We start from the raw sequence: 24,026 nt of genomic DNA, 5'->3' as shown, positions 1-24,026 counted from the left end.
CTTCCCCTTGACCCCAGCCTGACTATTAGTCTTGCAAAATCAATATTTTTCCTTGTGGAAAGAGTCAGAAATTCAATATTTATTCTTAATCCAATATTAGTAATATTGAAAATGTAAATAAAATCAAATCACATCAGATTTTGTGGTGATGTTGCAAAAATGGAGGTTGATTACACTTTGAATCCTATAGGAATTGACTTTAAAGTACTGATGTTGTTTTTTTTTTTTCATCCCTGAAATGTCTTGGTTGGCTGTGGCTGAGCATAATTACCAGTGCTGCTGCTGAGGGTCATATTTTGCTCTACACTTGAAAATTGTAAAAACTTTACTGACTCCATTTACAGCACCAGCCACTGGCTCAATCCTAATTAGAAGTATAGAGATGAGAGTGTGAGAGAAGTCGTGTTTTTTTTCTTTCTTTAAAATAAGCTTTAGTACTTTCATATTCAGACCACTTGAATGTGTGTTTGGACTCAAAAAGTGTTTTTTTAAGTTCCTATACCCATTGTAGCAGTCTAGCTGACTATTCTCTTCTTTTTCAACAAGGCTGTCAGATATTTCTAAGCTGATTCCTTTTTTCCAGCTAGGTAATCACAGCTGGCAAACTCAGCTTCCAGTACCTCATTAGCTTACTGAAATCTGAGCCCTGTATTCCTGCAGATAACTGAAATTTAATATATATTTCTCTAAAACAAATGTTATAGACATCAGTTTTCCTTTATGCAAAAGATGAGGAAATTCATACCCTACTGCAGATGCATGTAAAATATGGGAAAAAAAAATATATGGAAGAAAACTGGGGGAGAAAAAGAGGAGAAATATAAACTGAGAGATAAAGAAAAATCTGAAACATCCTAACTATACGTTCAAGCTTCAGGCAATGGCATTTCTGTGAAGAAAAACATCTCATGAAGCTATTAGTGGTTTTAAGTACCCAAGGAATTCAGGGCTACATTGGTAATATAGAATGAAATGACTGTTAGTTTTAATGAGAATATAGAAGTTAAAGAAGTATGAAACTGCTTCAGATTGCAGGCTGTACCAGTTCCAGCTGTTGTCTCCAACATAACAATACCAGGTCGTTCAGAACAAGAAATACATACTCTGCAGTAGGCCAGTTTAGGACATTTTTCTCCCCTGCTCTTCTCTTTCTCAGGTCAGCACTAGGCCATCCTCATCTGAGTGAGATGGCTTTAGTGAGATGAGGTCACGAGGCTAGTGAACATAGTTTCCAAACTGTTTGTGTACATAAACTAGTATAAAAGATAGGTGTACAAAGCAAGAACCAGCATATTCTAGTAAGCAGTTTTATTAGGGTTCTTATATTCAGGGGTTCTGCATGGACCATTGGGTTGTTCACTCCTGCAGTAACATGTATGTCCACACTTCTCACCCTGGCCTGTTGGCCAGATGGCCTAGGCTGTCACCCAGCAGATGAAAACAGAATCTCAGCCCTCCAGCTCTGATTTTTAAGAGGATTTGTAGGCTCCTTTTGTCCTGTGGTTCTCCCAGAGGAGCTGGGATGGGAATCCAGGAGTGAGGCAGTTGTGTTCACATTCACAGACTTTGCCCCAAACATTTTATTTGTTGTAGGAAGCATATTAATAAATAATAATAACCACAGATATGGTTACCTTGCAATTCCCCAATTTGAACTACCTGCCCTATATATACTACGAGTACAAAATGAAAACTTTTCTTTTATCCTCTAAAGTAAGTACCATGAACAATACAAATGGCATCATTTTGTTGATTTTGTAATTTTTAACAGAATTAATAGTATTATTAAATAATAAAAGGTCAAACTGTGCACTTAATGACTGTAGTAGAAATGGAGTCTTTGTAAAAGGCTGCTCTGGAGATACTAAGAAGTGACTGTAGTAACTATTGGAATGAATCTGAGAAATTCCAGTTGATGGGAACCTGTCTTTTCCATTGCAGGAAAAAGAAGATAATTTTGAATCTGTTCAACTGAAATCTTCAAGATCCCAGAATATATGAAGAATTAATGCTGCCTTCAAAGAAACAAACATAATTTCTATTTTTACAGGACCATATTTTAAACATATTCTGGCATACATTGTAGTGGTGATCTTGGTGAGAAATGCTTGGCCATTTAGGAGGAAAGATGACAGGAAGCAAACCAGAAAATCAGATTGCCTTACCATGTGATTGAGTACCTTGCCAAAAAAGAAAGCAGGCACTTGGATTCCATACTGGGAATGAAATTCAACTCAGGAAGAGATATACATACTGCAAATAACATGGATATTTTGCATTCATCTCGGCATTGCTCAGACATGCCATATAATTTATAGGTACCTTTAATTTCCTATCACTCCTTCTCTGCATATTTTTAAGAAATTATTTTCAGAGAGGCCTGAAAACTCCTGCAGAGGTGATGTATTGTCCTTTAGTAGCATAACTATGAGTCTCTCTTAAAATCAAAATTGTGAATGGTACATGGAATGAGCCTCAGGTGAGTTTTGAACTTTGGAAAACCCTTGTGATTTTAATTCTTTGAAGGGCTGGATGGTCTGTGTTGGCCTCTAATACAAGAGGCATGGTGTTGAACCTGCACATGGAACCCCTTCTGATGCCTAAGTCATGGCCATCAGGGTTGAGGTAAAACCTGATTATATTAAACTTGAATGTGTTAACTGCTGTTGTGTGAATTATAGGTCTGGGCCCATGAATTTATAGGCAGTAACGGGCTCAACGTTTAGAACGAGAAGGAGTATGATACTTACAGTGCAAGCTGTGCTTGTTCCTCTCTGTGGAAGTTTGTCCTTTCAAAAGAGGTCATTGGCAGTGTCAGTGCCCTGCCTTTGACTGCCAATAACTCATCTTTCTCTGGCCTGCAAACCAACCAAGTCTGAACTCTGGAGGTAAAGCAAGAATCTCTACTTCTGGAAATCAGCCATCAGCTTTGTCAGTTGGGAGGCTTATACTCAGACACCTCTGTTCCTGGACTCAGGCAGGAACGAGGGCAGATGCCCAGCAGTGCTGAGTGTGGGTGACCTGCTTGTGCAGCTCAGCATCTAAGTGCTTTCTGCTGTCAATGGAAGTACCTGCTTTGGAAGAAAGGCACAAAATAGTGTCTTGAAAACTGGAGGCTAGGTGAACTTTTTAGTAAAATCAGCCATGTTATAAGCATGTGATCTTCATAATATCCACTGTAATAATTTCCTGGAATTCCCATTGAGGTCAAACTCAAAGGAGTCTGAAACTTAGGAAAAAAATATTTGAATAAAATTATGCAAGACTTGTATAAAGCCAGAAGAAAATGAGGAACGGTTCTTGTATTGACCTCTGGTCAGACTCATGTTTCCATTAGAGCAAACTTATGTGAATTGTGGAATGCATCGAAACTAGAAAAGACACATGGGCAGAAATGGTCTTTTTACTGTAAGGAATGCAGCTTTTTGATTTTATATGACTGAGCTAGATCTACCCATAAAAGAGGGCCCACTTTTAAATAAAATTTAAATTAAACTGAATTTTATGCACTCTAAATATTTTATTATACTGTAGATGTGGACAAAAATTTTATGAAGTTCAGACTATTTTTTTTTTCTTTAGGGAAAATTCAGCTCAGTTACTTTATCTCTCCAATCAAAGAAGAGAGGCTTTACTCTTTTGATGGGAGATACTTCAGGCATCTTAACTGAAGTGGTGTACATTTTTCGTTGTTCTTGAAAAGGCACTTCCCTTTCCCACAAAGATTTTTATGGGGTATTGTTGAATGTATATTAAATACACATTCCTTTTTGTATATTTTGTACCATTGCACACTTATTATTGTACATTGTATTTGTTGTCATGATGTCATTTATATATGGTTGTCAAAGATGATATGCTCACGGAGTAAATAGTTATGGCTTTGGGATTTCACTTCTTGGGTCTTTTATGAAGAGGGTTTTTATGTTGTTGATTTTTATTCAACTAGTGTTCTGTAGCATCAAAGATATATATCTGATGGGCATTCATAAAATAAAGTGAAAATATATTTGAAATTTTGGATTTGAGATGTTTGGTGGAACTGCAGTCTTCCCTGAATGTTGCAGGTCTGCAGTGGTGGCTAGAGCTTTTCACTGCCACCAAATTACATCTGTCCGTTAATTTTTCTCTTCTCTCTCCATATGTTTTCCAAGCCATAATTACAGTTCAGTTTCCAAAACATAATTTCTTCTTTTGTCACTCAACCTGTATCTCTGTAACGTCAAAATGCCTTAATTATTATGAATTACATTCAATTTTAGTTAATTTTGCAGGGCGGTTGCTTAATTTCCTTCAACTTCCTTTTTATTTTCCAAATAAAGCAGAATCACAGAATCACAGAATCTTAAGGGTTGGAAGGGACCTTGAAAGATCATCTAGTCCAACCCCCCTGCCAGAGCAGGGTCACCCAGAGCACATCACACAGGAAAGTTTCCAAGTGGGTTTTGAATGTCTCCAGTGAAGGAGACTCCACAACCTCTCTGGGCAGCCTGTCCCAGGGCTCTGTCACTCCCACAGTAAGGAAGTTTTCCTGATATTTACATGGAACCTCCTATGCTCCAGTTTGCACCCATTGCCCCTTGTCCTATCACTGGACATCACTGAACTAAGCCTGGATCCCTCCTCCTGACACTTTCCCTTAACGTATTTGTAAACGTTGATGAGGTCACCCCTCAGTCTCCTTTTCTCCAAGCTAAAGAGACCCAGCTCCTTCAGCCTTTCCTCATAAGGGAGATGTTCCACTCCCTTCATCATCTTTGTAGCTCTGCGCTGGACTCTTTCAAGCAGTTCCCTGTCCTTCTTGAACTGAGGGGCCCAGAACTGGACACAAGATTCCAGATGTGGCCTCACCAAGGCAGAGTAGAGGGGGAGGAGAATCTCCCTTGACCTACTAACCACACCCTTTCTAATACACCCCAAGATTTCCATTGGCCTCCTTGGCCACAAGGGCATGTTGCTGGCTCATGGTCATCCTCCTGACCAGCAGGAACACCAGGTCCCTTTCTCCTGCACTGCTCTCCAGCAGGTCAGCCCCCAACCTGTACTAGTACATGGGGTTGTTCTTCCCCAGATGCAAGACTCTACACTTCCCCTTGTTGAATTTCATCAAGTTTCTCCCTGCCCAACTCTCCAGCATGTCCAGGTTTCTCTGAATGGCAGCACAGCCTTCTGGTGTGTCAGCCACTCCTCCCAGTTCAGTGTCATCAGCAAACTTGCTGAGGGCACACTCTGTTCCCTCATCCAGGTCATTGATGGAAATATTGAATAGCACCGGTCCCAGCACCGACCCCTGAGGGACTCCACTAGTCACACACCTCCAACCAGATTCTGTCCCATTGACCACAACTCTCTGACTTCTTCCTTTCAACAAGTTCATGATCCACCTCACTACCTGATCATCAAGACCACACTTCCTCAGTTTATCTATGAGGATGCTGTGGGAGACGGTGTCAAATGCTTTACTAAGATCAAGATAAACTACATCTACTGCTCTACCATCATCTATCCGCCTAGTTACTTCCTCATAGAAGGCTATAAGGTTGGTCAAACATGACTTACCCTTGGTAAAACCATGTTGACTGCTCTTATTACTCCCTCATCCTTGATATGCCTAGAGATAGTGCCAAGAACAAGCTGTTCCATCACCTTTCCAGGGATGGAGGTGAGACTGACCAGTCTATAGTTACCTGGGTCCTCCTTCTTGCCCTTCTTGTAGACTGGAGTGACATTTGCTATCCTCCAGTCCTCAGGCACCTCTCCTGTTGCCCATGACTTACCAAAGATGATGGAAAGTGGCCCAGCAATGACCTCCACCAGCTTCCTCAGCACCCATGGATGCATTCCATCTGGACCCATCAATTTATGGATGTCCAGGTTGCTTAACTGATCCCTAACCCAGTTCTCATCTATCAAAGCAAAAAATGGCCTTTTTTTGGTCAGCTCTAAGAGGCATTGCTGCATGATCCATCTCAGCCTGGCTTCCAAATGGTTTGTCATGGTATTATTCAAAATTATTTCAGGCAATCTAATAGTCTATCTAATGCACTGCTATCATAGTAATACACAAACCAACACCGTAGACTTTATTTACCTTAAAAAAAGAGAACTGCATTTTCCAACAATTAAACAAGTTAAAACTGGCATGTTTTAGCTGACTTCTGCTATTATTTTCTTTCTGCCAAAGATATAGTAGAGGGGGAAGTTTCCATTTTCCCATAAGAGACAAATTTTGGAAGCCTTTAACACTTCATTAAGAAAACAGCTGGCTGTGACCTCTTCTAGTACTCTGCCAAAATCTACTTACAGCAACTTCTCCCCTTTTCTCCCACATGGAAACACATCAGAAACTGTTATTTGATGCCATAAAACAATGTGAATCAGCCTGTTATGTGTTCACTTGATTAAATGGAATGCATTTTATTGCTGCATTTGCATGCTTTTCATTGAAATCTGGAGTCAAGCAGCTGAATCTCTTTGAGGATTAATCACATTTTAGTGGTGTCTCAGTATAAATTATTGGCAAATTAGCAAAATGTTATTGTCTCAAGTTTGACAGTGCTTGCTAGGGGGGAATGTGCACAGAATGTATTGTCTTAGCTCTAATTATGTTGGTTGATGTTTGTGATGTAAAATACAATTGATTAAGAGCCTAGATTGTGGGAAAATTAAGTATCTTAGAGCCACAATAGGAAGCTGCTGAGTAGCTTCAAGGAGCTGTCATCTTTCTTCAAAGAGAGAATTTGATTATTTGCTCTTGAAAAAGAGGTTCCAGGGCTCTTTGTTAGTAAAGGGGAAAGTTTGTGTTTTTTGCTTTGTCTGTCCTGCCAAAGCCAGTAGTACCCATAAAATGGAGTTACTTAATTATAATCAGACAAGAGAGAAGCACTTGTTGTTATTTAGAAGCCAGTTGTTGACTCATCTCCAGCAGTTGCCAACACAAACACTTCACTGTAAGAGTAAAAGTAGCTACAATAGGTACTGAAAAACATGAGAATGCCATTTCTTTCTAAGCAAGGAATGCTGCTGGTTGGTCCATGTATTAGAATCATAGAATCGTTTAATTTGGTTTGGAAAGGACCTTTAAAGATTATCTAGTCCAACTCCCCTGCAGTCAGCAGGGACAACTAGATCAGGTTGCTCATGGTCCTGTCCAACCTGACCTTAAATGTTTCCAGGGATTGTGCATCTACCACCTCTCTGGGCAACCTGGTTGAGAGTTTCACCACCCTCTTTATAAAAAATTTCTTTATTATATCTACTATAAACCTACCCTCTCCTAGTTTAAAACCATTACCCCTTGTCCTGTCACTACTGACCCTACCAAAAAGTTTGTCCCCATCTTTCATGTAGTCTCCCTTTATACATTCAAAGACTGCAAATAAAGTCTCCCTAGACCCTTCTATTATCCAAGAACAACAACCCAAACTCTCTCAGCCTGTCCTCATAGGAGAGATGCTGGAGCCCTCTGATAATTTTGGTGGCCCTCCTCTGGGTCTGCTCCAACAGCTCCACATCCTTCTTCTGTTGGGGACTCCAGAACTGTATACACCACTCCAGGTGGGGTCTTATGAGAGCAGAGTAGAGGGGCAGAATCACCTTACTTGACCTGCTGGCCACATTTCTTTTGATGCAGCCCAGGTTATGGTTGGCTTTCTGGGCTGTGAGCACACATTGCTGGCTCATGTTCAGCTTTTCATCCACCAATGTCCACAAGTCCTTCCCTGGAGGGCTGCTCTCAATCCCTTCATCTCCCAGCCATAATGAAGAATGGAGGCCTTAAATAGCTATTAGATGTAATACAACCTGCAATGATAACCTCAAGAAAAATCTTGAGAATTTCTGCTTATGGTCTGTGGTGTTCTATCTTAGTCATTCCCCTTTGTGTAATTCTTTCAGTGGATCTCCTTGTCTCTGTTTCTTGCTCATTTGAATGCTTGTGAGCTGTGCTTCTTTGGCAAGCATGTAAGGTGATAGGAACAGAAATAAAAGGAGATCAGGCTTATCCTAAAACATACATTTATGTCACAACATATGGCAACATCTCCAGCCACCTGGTTGAATGTGCCCACACTGAATACATGCAGCAGGAACAAGGGAGACAGGAGAAAAGAGTTGATCATAAACTGGCATCTTCTTTTGGTTATTTCTCTGGATGTACAGAGCTGGACCTCATCAGGAAGAAAACTCTAAGCTCCCCTGTTCTGTGGGGCTGGTGCTCTCACAGAACCTGAAAGCCAAAGCAAAGTTGTGTGGATGGGTGTTTGCTTGAATGAAAGACATGCAAGAATGACCTCTGAGAGCTTTGGTGTTATATGAAGCCCATTTCTGTCCTAGCCTCCTGCCATATTTCAAATGACAATGTACTAGAGAGTCACTCTCTTTAGGGGTAACATGCTCTATTTTCCAGCAGGTTGTAGGCAGTGGTGAAGTAATTATCTGGCTTCCTGTTGTAGCCTCTAAAGGAAGGGTTGATGTGTGTAGGAAAGTGGCACTGTTGACGAGAGAGAAGACCCCTCCCGACCCCATCATTTCCTTAGAAGCAGGAGAAGAGAGAAGATTGACACTCTAGGTCTCCCTCAGCCTTTGCTACCTACCCATCCTCTTATTGCAAAACCAGTCCAGTTTGGTCTTGGCCACTTCCTGCAGTGACAAAACTCAGTTTTGCTGGTGTTGCTGAGAAGACTCAAGGTGGCTCTGGATAAACAGCTTCTGCCTTTCATCTTGCAGACTGCAGGCATTAATGAGTAGGCAATGACACCATGGACATGAGATTGCATTTTGTGATGAGTTAAAGGTTTGTTTTGGTCTCCCTTACTCTATGTGTACTAATTGGGTGAAGGATTGCAGTGGAAACCTCTTTAAGCAGAGCTGAGACTTCTGGGAGGAGCCAGGATATTTTGGACATGTTTCACTGATTTTTGGGATTTGTTTTGTTGATGTAGAACATTATATTTTTTATATAACTTTTGATCATTTTTCAATTTGAAAAGACAATTCCTTCTGAAGTTTCTTTGGCTATGACTGAAACCAATTGTGTTCCATCAATTCAGGCAAAACAATCACTTGAAGACAATTTTTTTTTTGTTTCATGATAATAGATTTCAGTTTTGTTTCAAACTTTACTCAAGTCTTACAAAGAAGCACCTCTCCTACAAAAAACAAACAAACAAACAACAACAAACAACAAACAACAACAAAACAAAAACAAAACACACCAAAAATCCAAACCTAAGAACAAAGCATAAAAAAAAAAAACCCCAAACCCTGTTTACATCAGAGTGACCTGCGATAATTTTTTTTGAGCCTTATTTTTTTGCCTAGCCAATAAAAAATATTCATCAGTATTTCACAAACCTTTCTGCACCCTTGCTTCTTATCAGAGAACTAATGTACTCTGAATTTACAGCTTCTGAACCTTTCTGCAGCTTCCAGTAAGGCACCACAGATGCTGGGTTAAGAGACCAGAAGGGGTTTATACTCTAAAGCCAAGTTTTACACAGATGGGAACAAAAACTATAAACGATTTTAAACAGAGAAATGAAAATTATGATGTGAGACAACAGCAAATAATTTTTAAAAATCCCCTTCTCAAGAGATTTTCATGCCAGTATGATGTTCAAAGCCTCTGACAGACTTGTTGTTGTTGTTTTGCTGAGTTTTGAAACTGGATTGATTGAATCATCGGGCAATACCAGATAATCTCCATCCCTGCACATCCAACAAAATGTAGTGAAAAGCTTTCAAGACAGAAACAAAGTATAAGAATATTGACAACCTTTGGTAAGGCTGTAACTCCAGCACTCCATCTGGTTTGTTGTTTGGTGTCCTTTTTTTTTTTTTTAATGAACATCCCACAGGCAAGTGGCTTTCAAACCGCCTAAGTATTCATAATGTGTTCAAATACAGACATTGGGTCATTTTTTTTAGTGGTGCCATCACAATGAATGAAAACTCTGGGACTGTAAGATCTTGACACCAATTTAGATTCTAGAGGTGGAATTCACCTGACAAAATGCCTTTTTTTTTTTCTTTGTTTTTGTTAAGTGTTAAATTTGTAATGTGAGCAAGCTGTGCTAACCTTTGTTAGGAAAGATTCATCTCAGCCTAAAGTAGCAATCTGAGAAAAGCCAGGGGAATTGTGCCTACTTCTCCTCACAAAGGGAGAAGCTGACGATCTCACGTGTACCTATTGATACTAATGAATGTTAGGTAAGGTAGCTTTGCTTTGACCTTGACTGTTGCTTTCTGTAAGAGCTAAGAAGAAGTTTTCATTGGCTCAGGCATTTTTAATAGCACCATAAAGATAATGTAGATGTGGAGACATTGGCATTATGCTCAGACCTTTTGCTTACCTTTTGCTGTAGTGTGAACAGCCTCTTAATCCACAAAAGAGCACACAAGAGTCACATGAATGTAGCTGCTCAACTCAAAATGCTGTAAGGGGTCTTGGTTTAGAAAGCAACACTCCCAACCTATCAAAGTTTGGCCCCTCTGGGAGCCAAACCCTAAAAATTAGGAACTCCAGAGCCTGTGGAGAGAAGGAAAGGCTCTGCATGTAGTGCAGCCTGAGCAATGCCTACTTTGGGGAAAGTCACAGGGATTTTTGTACTAGACAGCTCCATGACGGAGAGACTTAAGTAGCTGTGTGTGTAGCCAGTTGCTGAAGTGCAGACATCAAGAGCTCTTTGCTGGTGGACATATGAATGTCCAAAGAAAATAAGCATCGATCTATGAGTAAGAATTTTATGAATCTACATCTTTAATTTTTGCATTCAAAAGAACAGCTTCTTCCTTTGCCAGTTCAGCCCTAAGAACTGGCACCTTTCCAGAAAGGTGTAAAAACTTCTGCAAGTGCAGGAGCACTGGGCTTCAGAGGTCTTCTACATCCAACACTCTGTATCTGTAGTGTCTGCTTTTCAAGCCCCAGTGGTGTTGCCTTTGAAGTCAATGAGAATTTTGCAAGTGACCTCAGCTGGAATGAGATCAACAGGAACAAGCCCTTAGGTAAATATGCCCAGACACATCAATCAAAAGTGTGTTTGTTTACTTAATGACTTGTTGGACTCAGCAGAAGGATTTCAGACTGTTTCAAGAGGGTGAAGGTGACTTTAAGAGTGCAGTTAGAAAAGCTGGACTTTAAAGCTATTTTGCAATTGTCTTAAGTAGCCAGTATATGTGTCTTGAATTGTTTGGTTTGAATGTAAAGGTCACCCCAGCAACATGTGTAAATGTCTCCTGGATTTCTCTTTTATGACATTTTTAAGTCTCTATATTTCTGCAGTACTCCAATTGCCTGTCATGACACTCAGACAAACTGAGACAGCTTTAATTTGGCTGGAGGTATAAAATAGGCTTAGCTAATTTTCTGATAGGTTTTCTTCCCTCTCTTTGCCAATGTAATCTAAAATCTCTTTGGTTTTTTTATATGCTACCAATCTATTGTGCACATGACAGCACTAAGCTATGCCAAATGAGTGAACCAGCAATCAAAAATGTGTTACTAAAATCTCATTGAAATGTAATTAGGCATTTTAACTTTTTTTAAGGACAGGGATTTTACATTTGACCCTGACAAAGCATTCACTGTAAGCACATGTTATGTGGTACAGATTTTGTACATACATACAAAATGCACATAGGTACATTTTGTCCCCACCCACAGGCACGTGTGCACAAACACTAGTACTAGTATTTTTATCCTTTTTACCTATCTTGGTGTCCAGAGAAATGTAATGACCTTGAGGGAGGAAGAAACATAAATGAAACCATGCTGAAAAACTTTTATCTTTTTATTATTGGTACCTTTACATTAATACTGCTGTTTTGTGCTGAGAAAACCAATCTGTTACACGTAAGGTAACTTTAATATACAACATAGAAATGCAGTCTAAGTTAATTACAACAAGGAGCTACAAAAAAATTCTGTAGGAAAGAAGTCACCTAACATTGCAACTGTGCTTGAAACAAATCACTCCCTTACTGCAGGACTATGCACATTGTGAACCATGGTTATTTACATGTCCCTTATGACCATTAACAACAGAAGGGCTAAAATCAGTCTAAAAAGTTCCAGAACATCACTATATACTGTACAATCCTCAAAAATAATTTATTACACTGTTTCTAAAAAAAGGTACTAGTTTTGTTTTGATATCTTTTGTTTTCTGGTGTTTTTCTGGAGTGCACAACATGTGCAAAATTTTGCCTAACAGTCTAAAAACTCAAGAACTGAACTGCAAGTTACAATCACAGAGATGAAGTGGTGGAGTCCAGGACTTCCCTTCCATTGCAGACGGTTGGTACGTACATACTAGCAGATGCTGAAAGAGAAAGAGAGGGGAAAATCACACAGAATCACATAGAATTGTCGTGGTTGGAAAGGACCTCCGAGATCACCAAATCCAACCACCAACACAAAAATCCCAGCAAACCCAAACAAACATAACCACACATACTCCACAAAAAAACAACCACGACCTCCTCCCCACCCCAACAACCTGCCCTGAAGTGCCACCCCTACATGTTCCTTTAATCTCTCCAAGGATGGTGACTCTACCACCTCTCTGGGCAGGCTGTTCCAGTGCCTGACCACTCTTTCAGTATAGAAATTCTTGCTAATATTCAGTCTGAACCTCCCCTGCCATAGCTTCAGACCATTTCCTCTGACCCTATTGTTGTTTACTTGGGAGCAGAGACCAACACCCACGTCCTTACAACCCCCTTTCAGGTAGTTGCAGAGGGCAATGAGGTCTTCCCACAGCCTCCTCTTCTCCAAACTAAACATCTCCTGTTCCCTCAGCTGCTTCTTGTATGACTTGGTTCTCCAGACCCTTCACCAGCTTGGTAGCTCTTCTCTGGACCTGCTCCAGCCCCTCAATGTCCTTCCTGTTGTGAGGGGCCCAGAACTGAACACAGTACTCAAGGTGCAGCCTCAGCAGTGCCGAGTGCAGGAACACAAACTCTTCCTTACTCCTGCTGGCCACACTAACCATCAGCTGACTTCAGGGCAGCAAAAAAACCACAAAAAACATGTAGGATTAGAATGTGTGCTGACTTGCACTATCTGACTCAATTTAACCAAGGTGTTAATGAAAAGTGATTCTGTGGGACTGTGTCAGCTGTGGAGATGATGGAGGTACCAGTTGCACCTCTCCAAGGCAATTCAGATCTGAGGCTGAAGCACCCTCTGGAGGAACCTGATTTCTCTTTGCTGACTGTTGAGGGTGCTTAAGTTGATTAAGCTTCTCTGAGAAGTGTCTGAATAGAATATATATATACTTTTTTTAATGATTCTGAGCCACTGGGTCTCACTTCATAACATTTTGCATGGGAGAGTGAATTAATATAGCTAGAGTGGTGATAAGATATCCCTGTAAAATAAAAAGTGAACTTCTGAATTTTTCATGTTTTATTGGCCAGAAATATAAAGGTCTGATTTTTTGAGCTTTCACAGAATTGGAACAGACATTCCTGAAATAAAATATATGCATTTTTTAATCCAGGGGAGAATCCACTTTTGCATATTAGGACTGTGTATTGATCTATTTTTTAACTAAGAAAATAAAAATAGTATGGACATGTTGGAAGAAGTGAATAATACTTTTAATAACTCATTTTAAAAACAAGGTTATTTCTCATCTAATCCCAGAATATTTTTTGGCCATAATATTTCTAGGAGCTGTAGATCAGCATTCAATAGGCAGCCAGAGGTGAGGGCCAGATTCTGATACACTTGTTTACATTGCCTAATATTTTATAAAACAGGTTTTTATTGCTTCAGTGATACAAGATGACAACTAAATCCGGGTATCAGAATCTGTTTTCAAATGTATTTGTGTTTTGACTGTAGGACATATTGCCATTCAGCTAAAACCTTGTGGATTTTAATTTAAAAGCAAGCTGGTTTGTCCATCTTTGTTAAAATTATCCTTTGGGCATCAGAAATGTGTTTTCAGATACTTTGTGACATCTCTGCTTACAGCACCATAAAGCTGTTTTTTGAAAGATACATTAGGTTAATGATAACAGTGACCCAGAGAAATGTGATGCCTTCATCAAAGAAAGCACACAGCAAGCAATGACTTAGTAAACTCAATCATCCAGTCTAAAAAGCAATTTATGCAGCTGACAAGGGCATGCTCAGTCTTCCAAAACTGGTGCTGGCTACACTCTCACTTGCAGACTGGTTATCTGGAGATGCTCAGCACCATTTTCAGAACAGAACATTCTTTCTTCAGCTCAGCTACTATTTGTAATTCTTGCATTGAATAAATATAAATGGAAAACACAACTGCTTTAACAAGAGAAATTTAGAGGCACCTATTGGGCTACCCTACTTGTCAGAGGGCAGGACATATTTCTGATAGGCAGAAGAGCCAAGGATGAGCCTCTGCTCTGAATTAGGTAGGTGGTGTTTGCTCTCACAACTTGGATGTGTGTTGTGAGTGACATAGGTGAAAACAGTAATTTGCAGGTAAAAGGGGACAAGGCATCATGTTTATGACTTTGTGAAAATGAGCTACTAGGTTTTGTATTCGGTTTTGACTGGGTATAATATGGCAACACTTTGACTCTTATTTTTTTATTATTGTTGTTATTTTCATTTCTTCTTATTCTTGCCAAATAGAAAAATCTGTACCACTCAGGAGACCTAATTCAAACAATTCTTCTACTGGAGTATGATTACAGGCAGAGGCATTTTCTTTCTGTGACCATCAATCAGTCACCCAGAACTTTTTAGCTTCAGGGCTTTTTTAAAGCCTAACATACTGAAAAGCACGAGTAGCTCAAATACTTGAGTCAGGAGGACATCAATGCTGGACAGAGAAATATGGTGGCAGGCAAGGAACAAGTAGTTTTGCCTTTTCAGATCTCAGGCTGCCTCCACAGCACGTATCCCTTTCGTAGTACTGGGAAGCCGTTAGTAATTCTGGGTGGAGTAAAGTGTTCAAGCGGTGTATCCGACTCTCATGGAGATGGAAAAAAAAGATCTTGCTTTTCCTTACAGACCCCAGCAAAGTTAATCTGCCCTGCAAGGTTCTGAGTTTCCCATTGTGTCTTGTAGCAGAAGCTGAGGGGTGTCCTGAAATATTCCTGGACATGCTAAAAAAACTTCACCTTCATTTGAGGTCAAGAAAAAATGTGTGATGTGACCAGAAGTCTTGATTTGGATGAAATTAATGCTTTTTATCTCCTATTTCTTGGTAGCTCCTGGTTTTACTTAGATAATCCAAGGCAAAAAAAAACAGAAGTAAAATGCAAGAGCCCAGCACTGCTGTGTGCACCTTGCAGCAAGCCTACATAGACAAGAGGAAGCAGAGTCAAACCTGCTGTGCCAATTCCTCCACTCATGCTCACAGCTGGACAGCTGTGAGTTAATAATGTATAAAAGCCATATATCAGGGCCAGTTTGGAGCAAGGGCTGGGAACATAAATTCTGAGACCAAAAATTTACTAGCTTTGTTATAAACAGTAGCTTTGATTCTTTTTCTGAGCACTGTGAAGGACACCTGGAGGAGCTCAAGTCTCTGTGCTGCTATCCCTGCAGACATAACTTGGGTGAATGACACCTTCTAGGTGTAAAAGCTCAGTCTGAATCATGTAGGTGTTTAAATCAGTCCTGAATTCTCTGGGATGTTTTATGGGTGCTAATTTCCTACCTTATGGGGATACCTCTCCCAAGCCCATAAAACGAGGGGGCATCCTGATGGGCAAGCAGAACTCATGCAGCATGCTGCCAAAGGTGAGTTTTCAGATACAAATGTTTTCAAATATATCATATACCTAGATACACATATACCCTGCTTCTCTTCAGCTTAAATCTATATTCTTTTGTAGTCCAGCTGTCAAAAGGATCAAAGCTCAGTGCCTCTAAAACAAGTTTCCTCTCTTAGCAGTCAGGTATTCACTGCTACTTGCTTTCTGCAAAGCATGTAGCAAGGATGAGGAGCTGAATGAAGATGACTACGTGCAGTGCTCAGTTTGGCTCTCATGACCACACTGCAGTTTATGCAGCTGATCATTGACTCAGGCTCTCCCTCTACTGCTCAGTTTAAGATGTAATTGTGGTGTGTGTGCCACACTTAACACTATCCAAGTACACCATGAGTGACACTTATCTTCTCTCATGGTGTTTGGACAGTTTCCATGGTTCAAAAACTGTGTTACAACTAGTCACTTGCTGCTCATGACCCACAGTTCTCATGGCATTACTGACTGATGGAGTGGAGAGGTTGTGGCAGCCCTGGGATAAAATGGAGGTGGGAATCTATGGGCGTAGGAAACATTTGAGCAACTTGGTTACTCCTGTCCCCTAAAGCTCTAATAGTGAACAACAATCAGGTTTTCAGATGTTTCTGCTACTAGAACTCCCTGAAGTTGATTTTGATCTGTACCACATTAAGCAGTTTTGAATTGATGAAAACACCATCAAGACAAAAATAAAACCAAGCTGAATTGATGAGAGGAATATTTTAGGCATGGATTAGAATTAATTTATATGACAACTTTTTAGAGGTTTATAAATGACTAAATTAAAAAAAATATATATTTACAAATAAATGGAAAGAAGTGAGGGAAAATTTTCTATCTTAAAAAATTGATGTTATGATAGACACTTACTCCTCAGTATTATTTTTTCCTAAATAATTATCCTAGGTGAAATTATAGGGGTTTTTTCCATTCTGTGTGGTGGCCCTTTTAGTCCTACTGAAAAGTCCATGTCTTGCCAAGGTGTGAAAAGACCAACAGAGACAAATAGCCCTTATTCAACTATATGAAAGCAAGAGAAGTAAATTACTGTGGCCACATTTCTAAAGAATGAAGAAGCAAGATGCTCTAAGTCTGGATTTAATGTTTTCTTTAATGTCTTGAAGCTATTCACAAACCTGAAAAAGTAGGCTTTTGATGTAGAGATGTGCATTTAGGATGTCTTTCAATTGGATGCCTGTGCACACACATGTATTATCCAGCCATTACAATAAAAATATCAAATTCCAAAATGCAGTCCTGTACAAAAGTATCCAGGAATCCCAATGGTTTCTTACTAAGCTTATTCTGTACCAAGAGAGAATTAAAAAACTTGGAAAGACCACTTATAGAAAATTCATAATGGGTGAAAATAATCTCATGGGACTTACTGTTTCATCAAGGGACCAAAATTTTAAAGGTTATTTGGAGTTCATCAGTCTTGCAAAACCAGCCCTTTGGTCAGTGCTCAGCACTTTGTGCACTTAGGGCCATCTCGTCTCTGTCCTTGTTTAAGTTTTTCAGAAGAGCCAGGAGGTTTTGGTTTCTGGCCTCATGTTTGGATTCAGTCCTGACTGATGTGATGGAGGACCTGTAGAGCTACATGTTCACTCTCTTGTTAAGGGACCTTGGGCACTCCTGACACAGTATGAGTTGGGATGGAGAACCAGAGGTGGCTGTAACTACTTTACCTCCTAATCCCTGCCAATATGATACTCAGCAGCATCCCAAGTTCCTTCCATGCTCTGTCTGAAATCCAAAGTGCCAAAGGCTTCTAGCCAATTTTAGACACTTAAGTAGTACTCAAAAACCTGAGACTAGGTTAGTGTGAACTTGCTGGCAAATCTTTCTCTGTCTCCCTTTTCCTCTATTTCTTATTCCTTGCCTCTTTCTAATTGTAATGTGCTTTTTCAATTAGCTTATGAGGTTAACCATTCTGTCCACAGAGCTCTGTGAACAAGCTGCTGTGCTCTCCCACCTTGATGAGTACACTTGGCAAAGAAAATAAAACCAGATCATACTGGTGATTTGTTTCTTTACATCCTCCCAAAGATCTCTAAGAAACTCACCCAGAAGAGGAGCAACAGCCTCGAATCAAAATCACAGGTGTGAATTTGCTTGGGGTGAAGGGAGTGAAGATTAAGGAAAGGAGGGAGGCAGAGCAGATGAGCTCTGCTTGCAGCAGAGCACTGATTGCTCCTCCTGGCCGTGGCACTTATAAAGGATTTTGCTCACTCTCAGCATACTGATACAGTTCATGGCGTTCGTTGTATGCATTTGCTGCAGACTTGGAGCTTTTCATTATCATGCAGGCCATAGGAGCCATTGAGAGCATGCTGCACTGTGGCCTGGGTCCTGTTGGTGTGTCATTTTGACAGGAATACTCCAGGGCAATCTGTTCCTGTCACTGCGAGAGTGACAGGCTCTGCTTTGTGAATGGGATAGAGTCAGAGCCTGCTGAAAGCTTTCTGCTGACTTCAGTGAGCTTCAGAGCAGGCACTGAGCTGATTCCCATGGGAGGGGGCTGAATTTTTCTTTCTAGACACAAATAAAGTGATGCTTCCACAGGGTGAACAGCCCAGTCTCTAGAGATCTTTTTGTTGCTGATAAAACCCCCATTTTATCTTTATCCAAATCCCCCGCAATCCCACATCCTTATAAAAACAAAGCAAAACAAAACAAAAATGTGGTAGTTTTGTTACTTACACTGGGAGTAAGTGGTCCCTGTCCCACTGACACTGAACCTGTTGAGATGGAGTCTGTGAGTGACCACATTCTTCTGGGGCTGGAAGAGGATGATGTGCACCTTGGGCGCGAACAAGCAGCCCAGCACAACAAAGCCGCTCAGACTCACCGAGATGCACATGGTGGTGGTTTGCACCTAGGAGAGAATGGGTGCAAAGCACTGTTTCAGTATGGAAAGCTCTGAAATGCAGAATACTAGAAGCATTATCAAACAACAGTAGGAGCTTGAGTCCTGGTGGTTTGCACTGCTACTGGCTGGCTCGAACATCTTTTGCATCCTTATCTTCAACAGTCCTAGGGTCATGTGCGTGGGGTGGCTGGTGCTGGTGGTGCCCTGTGTCTCTGCATCTCAGGGGGAGACTGACTGTGTTCTTCCTTTCTTTCTCTCCTCTCCCATGCCCTTGATTTCTAAATTGATCAGGAAATCCTCTGTAACAGCTGTCATGCAGTACCTAGTAGTGGGCACCAGCTTGCACATACCCTGCTTTAGGTGGGTTTACATGAGATGCCTTATGCTAAAAATACTTTTGAAACCAAGTTTACTCTCCAGCCTTAATCCTTATCAGAGAACCTGAACAGTCCCTTGTAGGAATAAAAATGTGACTTGGAGTAAACATAAGAGCTGGTGACATTTGTCAGCATGGGCATGAAAGGTGCCCTGACTCTGAGACATATGTTTTTGGGCTCAGAAGGAAATTGTGAGGTTGCAAGATTTTAGAGCAGCTGTCTTGGGGCATTAGTATAACTTTGCTGGCATTATCTTTATTCCTTTTTGTTTGATGGTGTAACTAGGTCTCAGTTTACTGCCTCATTTTCAGTTTATATTCTTTTCTTCCAAGCAGATTCCTTAATTAAGATACTGAATTAAATGGCTTTAAACTCTACTGCTTAATTTGAATGATTATGCATCCATGGCTCATTTTTCTTAAGTTACACTCCTGCAGTCCTTGAAGATTAGCCTTCCTCCATGGGAATGCTTCTTATATCTTCTTGTCAGAAATAATTGGTGCAAAATGAAAAATAAGAGTAGGGAATGGACTTTGTTTTTATATACATCTATATATACACACACAGCACCAAATGCTTTGTCAGCAGTAAGTATAATTAATGTGGCAATATAATAATCACTCTACCCATGGTAGATGTGGCAAGCACCATGAAAAGGTGCTCAGCATTCACAGAGTGAGTGAACAGGGCAGACACTACATGGGCAGCATGAGAAAGGGACACTTTAGTGTTTCCAGCTGCACTTTCTCCTTCACTTCTCTGCATTTCGACCACAGGGCTCTGTGGTTTGTTCTGGTTGCATCTTGAATCGATAAAGCAGGGCTGGGTTTTTATAAAGCAAGAATAAATGAGGGTAGTAATTTCAAGGTAAATTCTCTTCAGTGATGATGCTGTCGCCATCAAACTCGCTCTGCTGGGGCTTGTGCCTCTCTGGGCAGCTTGACTCTGCTGACACTGTTACACACTCGATCAATTAAATGATTTGGGTTAAAAATAGCCCCATGTCCCAGGGTTCCTTTTAACCCAGGTCACTTCAGTAGTTCAGTGTGTAACCTAGCCTCAGGGGCACTGGTGAGCTGACAGAACGGAGGCAATGCAGTTGGACTAGGCAGAAACCACTGACAGGGGAGTGAGATCCTTAAGACAGAATTATCCCTAATGAAAGTGCAGGGAGAAACTGCCTGAACAGTAATAACTTTTGACATCTGATTATATTATAAACAGTTAAACCCCTATATTTCTCCCTTCCTGTGTTATTGCTGCATTTCTTAAGCTTTTATATAAAGTGATTAGGTTGAAAATTCCCTTAAATATGCAAGATATTTGGGCTGCTATGAATTTGTGTTATGTGCACTTATTTAATCATATCAAATTTCATTGTATCTTTCATTCTGAAATAAATGTGGATCTCTGCATGAAAATCAATGACACCAGATAAGTCTCTTTTCCAGCAGCCCTCCTTTCAACTTTCGACAGTGCAGCTCAGTCAGCCACCAAACAAGCAGTTTGCAGAGAAGTTTCTGGCCTCTGCTTTGGGATATTCTAGACTTTCTGAGAATAACTTCTGCAGTCATTGGAGGACTCTTGGGAACATATCAAGGAATGTCAGGGAGTGCTACTGCTGCTGGGAGGGGATTGCTGCAGGAGACTGTGCCTTCTAGCAACGTCCAGTATGTATGTCTACTGCCCTTGGTCAGCCTGGAGTTTTTGTCTGAACTGACTCTTGGTTAGGTAAGGCTGGGAACTCTTGTTGCAGGTGCTGGGAGAAGCTCTCTGAAGGTGCTGGATAGCTAACAAGTTCAGCTGCATGCAAAAAGTTTGCACAGAGGCGGGCTAGAAAGTTTGCTGAAGGCTTTGTTTGTGTGCAGAGCAATGGGGATGCCAGAGGGCATGATCCCCAATGCCTACTGGGGCAACTATCCCTGGCATATCAGGATTGACCCAGACTGTGCTTGTGAGAAACGATGCAGGTCTGCGGTTTTGGGGCTGCAGGGATGCCTGAGGCCTCTCGCAGGGGCTGGGGAAGTTGTTCTCTTTTCTTTTTTTTGCAGGAGATATGAAGGATTTCTGTTGCCAAGTTAGGGAGCTGTGAGAGGAGGTCAGCTGATTTTGCAGCATCAGAATTGTTGAGAAGAAAGTGGATTGCATCTTCTCTGACACTCAGCAGATACAAGTGCCTGGTCTGTACTAGAGAAGGCAGCCTGTGTTTGTTGAGTTGGGAAATGGAGACTCTCATAATGATGAAGGTGGAAGTTACTTGTAGCAACAGGCACGTGGCTCCTGCTCTACTTACAGATCTGCAATTACAGCATGGGTCAGTACCCTGGTAGCAGGGTGAGGAGAGGGATTTGTATGCTGTGTGAGAGGAACAAAGCTCTGCCTGGCAGCGGGGCCAACATCGGTGTCAATAGAGGCTGGGGAATGAAGGGATTGAGAGCAGTCCTGTGGAGGAAGACTTGGAGTGCTGTGGATGTAGAGCTGCACATGGGCTGGCAATGTGCTCTGGCAGCCCAGAAAGCCAACCTTCTCCTGGGCTGCATCAAAAGAAGCATGGCTGGCAGGTTGAGGGAGGTGATTCTCCCCCTTTACTCAGGTGGGAACCCCTGCAGTGCTGTTTCCAGTTATGGAACTCTCAGTACAAGAGAAACATGGACCTGTTGGAGTGGGTCCAGAAGAGGGACACAAAAATGATCAGAGGGCTGGAGCACCTCTCCTATGAAGACAGGCTGAGAGAGTTGCATTTGTTCATCCTAGAGAAGAGAACCCTCCAGGGACACCTTATTGCAGCCTTTCAATATATAAAATGGGCAGGAAAGATGGGGACAAACTTTTTGGTAGGGTCTGTAGTGACAGGACAAAGGGTAAGGGCTTTAAACTAAAAGAAGATAGACTTAGGTTAGACATTAGGAAGAAATTCTTTGCTATAAGGGTGGTGACACTGGTACAGGCTGCCCAGGGAAGCTGTGAATGCCCGATCCCTGGAGGTGTTCAAGGCGAGGTTGGATGGAGCTTTGAGCAACGAGAAGAAAGTGGATTGCATCTTCTCTGACACTCAGCAGATACAAGTGCCTGGTCTGTACTAGAGAAGGCAGCCTGTGTTTGTTGAGTTGGGAAATGGAGACTCTCATAATGATGAAGGTGGAAGTTACTTGTAGCAACAGGCACGTGGCTCCTGCTCTACTTACAGATCTGCAATTACAGCATGGGTCAGTACCCTGGTAGCAGGGTGAGGAGAGGGATTTGTATGCTGTGTGAGAGGAACAAAGCTCTGCCTGGCAGCGGGGCCAACATCGGTGTCAATAGAGGCTGGGGAATGAAGGGATTGAGAGCAGTCCTGTGGAGGAAGACTTGGAGTGCTGTGGATGTAGAGCTGCACATGGGCTGGCAATGTGCTCTGGCAGCCCAGAAAGCCAACCTTCTCCTGGGCTGCATCAAAAGAAGCATGGCTGGCAGGTTGAGGGAGGTGATTCTCCCCCTTTACTCAGGTGGGAACCCCTGCAGTGCTGTTTCCAGTTATGGAACTCTCAGTACAAGAGAAACATGGACCTGTTGGAGTGGGTCCAGAAGAGGGACACAAAAATGATCAGAGGGCTGGAGCACCTCTCCTATGAAGACAGGCTGAGAGAGTTGCATTTGTTCATCCTAGAGAAGAGAACCCTCCAGGGACACCTTATTGCAGCCTTTCAATATATAAAATGGGCAGGAAAGATGGGGACAAACTTTTTGGTAGGGTCTGTAGTGACAGGACAAAGGGTAAGGGCTTTAAACTAAAAGAAGATAGACTTAGGTTAGACATTAGGAAGAAATTCTTTGCTATAAGGGTGGTGACACTGGTACAGGCTGCCCAGGGAAGCTGTGAATGCCCGATCCCTGGAGGTGTTCAAGGCGAGGTTGGATGGAGCTTTGAGCAACCTGGTCTAGTTGAAGATGTCCCTGCTCATTGAAGAGGGAGTTGGACTAGATGACCTTTAAAGGTCTCCTCCAACTCAAACCATTGTATGATTCTATAATTCTATGTTTGTGTTTAATGATAAAATCTCAAGCCAGCCAACATATGTTTTAATTGCTGCTGTTATGTTTCTAAGGTTGTTTATTGTTGATGGCACCAGTATTGGTCTGCACTAGGATGGCACAGGTTGATTAAGAGTCGACATGTAAAACTGCATGGAAATGAAACACCGGTTTTTCAAAGAAACCTCAGAAGCATAGACATCTAGGAAGGGATTTTCAAAAAGCTCCTGACATCTCATGAAAGTACCAAAAAAAGTTGTTAAAAACATTTTCTGTTGGTTTGGTAGGATTTGAGCTGGCTTATTTGGAACCTTGTATTTAAATTAAATGCCTATGGGTGGCTTTGAAAATCCCACTCAGATGATAGGGCAGAAAAATGCTTCTTGAACAATCAAGTCATGCTCCTCTTGACCATTAGTCTGTGATGCTCACTCATGTGACTGTCTGCCTTGATATTACCCTCCTTCTGTGTCTATCTTTCTGATTACTTCAGGTGCCCAGAGCTCTTCCCCAGTGCCTTCCCTAAACATTTCCTTCATTAACTTCAAACCATTACTCACCATTCTAACTTCTCCCAAGACTGAATAATCCCTTTCTCTTTTTTTGTTGCCTTGAAATTATTTATAGTCTGTGATCACATCTCCCTGGGTTTACTCTTGTCTAGACTAAATATATTTAGCTCCTTTACTGTCACTCTGCATGTCTTACTGCACTGTTTATTATCAATTCTTGTTTTCTTGAGGTTTTCAGTACCTTTCCTAAGCTGAGAAAAGGAGCACTAAATATATTGTTCCAGGGTGGTCACACCTAATGTGTGTTAAGTGACATTACTAGCTCAGTAATTCTACATGCTATATCATGTACACCCTACAGGTAATAAATACCACCCTAAGCTAATCTTCTACCTTTCTTCTGGGCAGAAAGTTGAATTATTTCTCTACAAACTGCTGTAAGGGCCAGCTCCACCAGTCACTTCTCACATCATAATAACTGTGAGATCTCCGGTGGAGCAGAAC

General features: G+C 41.3%; 2 protein-coding genes across 2 annotated transcripts in view; one reads left to right on the top strand and one right to left on the bottom strand.

The window, feature by feature from the left end:
• KIAA1324L (KIAA1324-like ortholog) overlaps window positions 1-2,691 on the top strand; it is a 48,347-nt gene extending 45,656 nt beyond the window's left edge. The window contains exon 21 of the mRNA XM_010001258.1: window positions 1,942-2,691. Within this exon, the coding sequence (XP_009999560.1) occupies window positions 1,942-2,001 (60 nt within the window). The 3' untranslated portion in view covers window positions 2,002-2,691. The remainder of the gene's footprint in view (window positions 1-1,941) is intronic.
• A 9,077-nt stretch (window positions 2,692-11,768) lies between these two features.
• Window positions 11,769-24,026, bottom strand: part of GRM3 (glutamate receptor, metabotropic 3) — a 47,167-nt gene continuing 34,909 nt past the window's right edge. The window contains exons 4-5 of the mRNA XM_010001257.1: window positions 18,454-18,628; window positions 11,769-12,320 (exon numbers count right to left, since the gene is read on the bottom strand). Of these exons, the coding sequence (XP_009999559.1) occupies window positions 12,247-12,320; window positions 18,454-18,628 (249 nt within the window). The 3' untranslated portion in view covers window positions 11,769-12,246. The remainder of the gene's footprint in view (window positions 12,321-18,453; window positions 18,629-24,026) is intronic.

Source organism: Chaetura pelagica, unplaced genomic scaffold (assembly GCF_000747805.2).
Source record: "Chaetura pelagica isolate M959 unplaced genomic scaffold, ChaPel_1.0 scaffold66, whole genome shotgun sequence".
Taxonomy (NCBI): domain Eukaryota; kingdom Metazoa; phylum Chordata; class Aves; order Apodiformes; family Apodidae; genus Chaetura; species Chaetura pelagica.
Note: the sequence above shows the minus strand (reverse complement) of the source record. Positions and strands in the feature narration are given on the sequence as shown.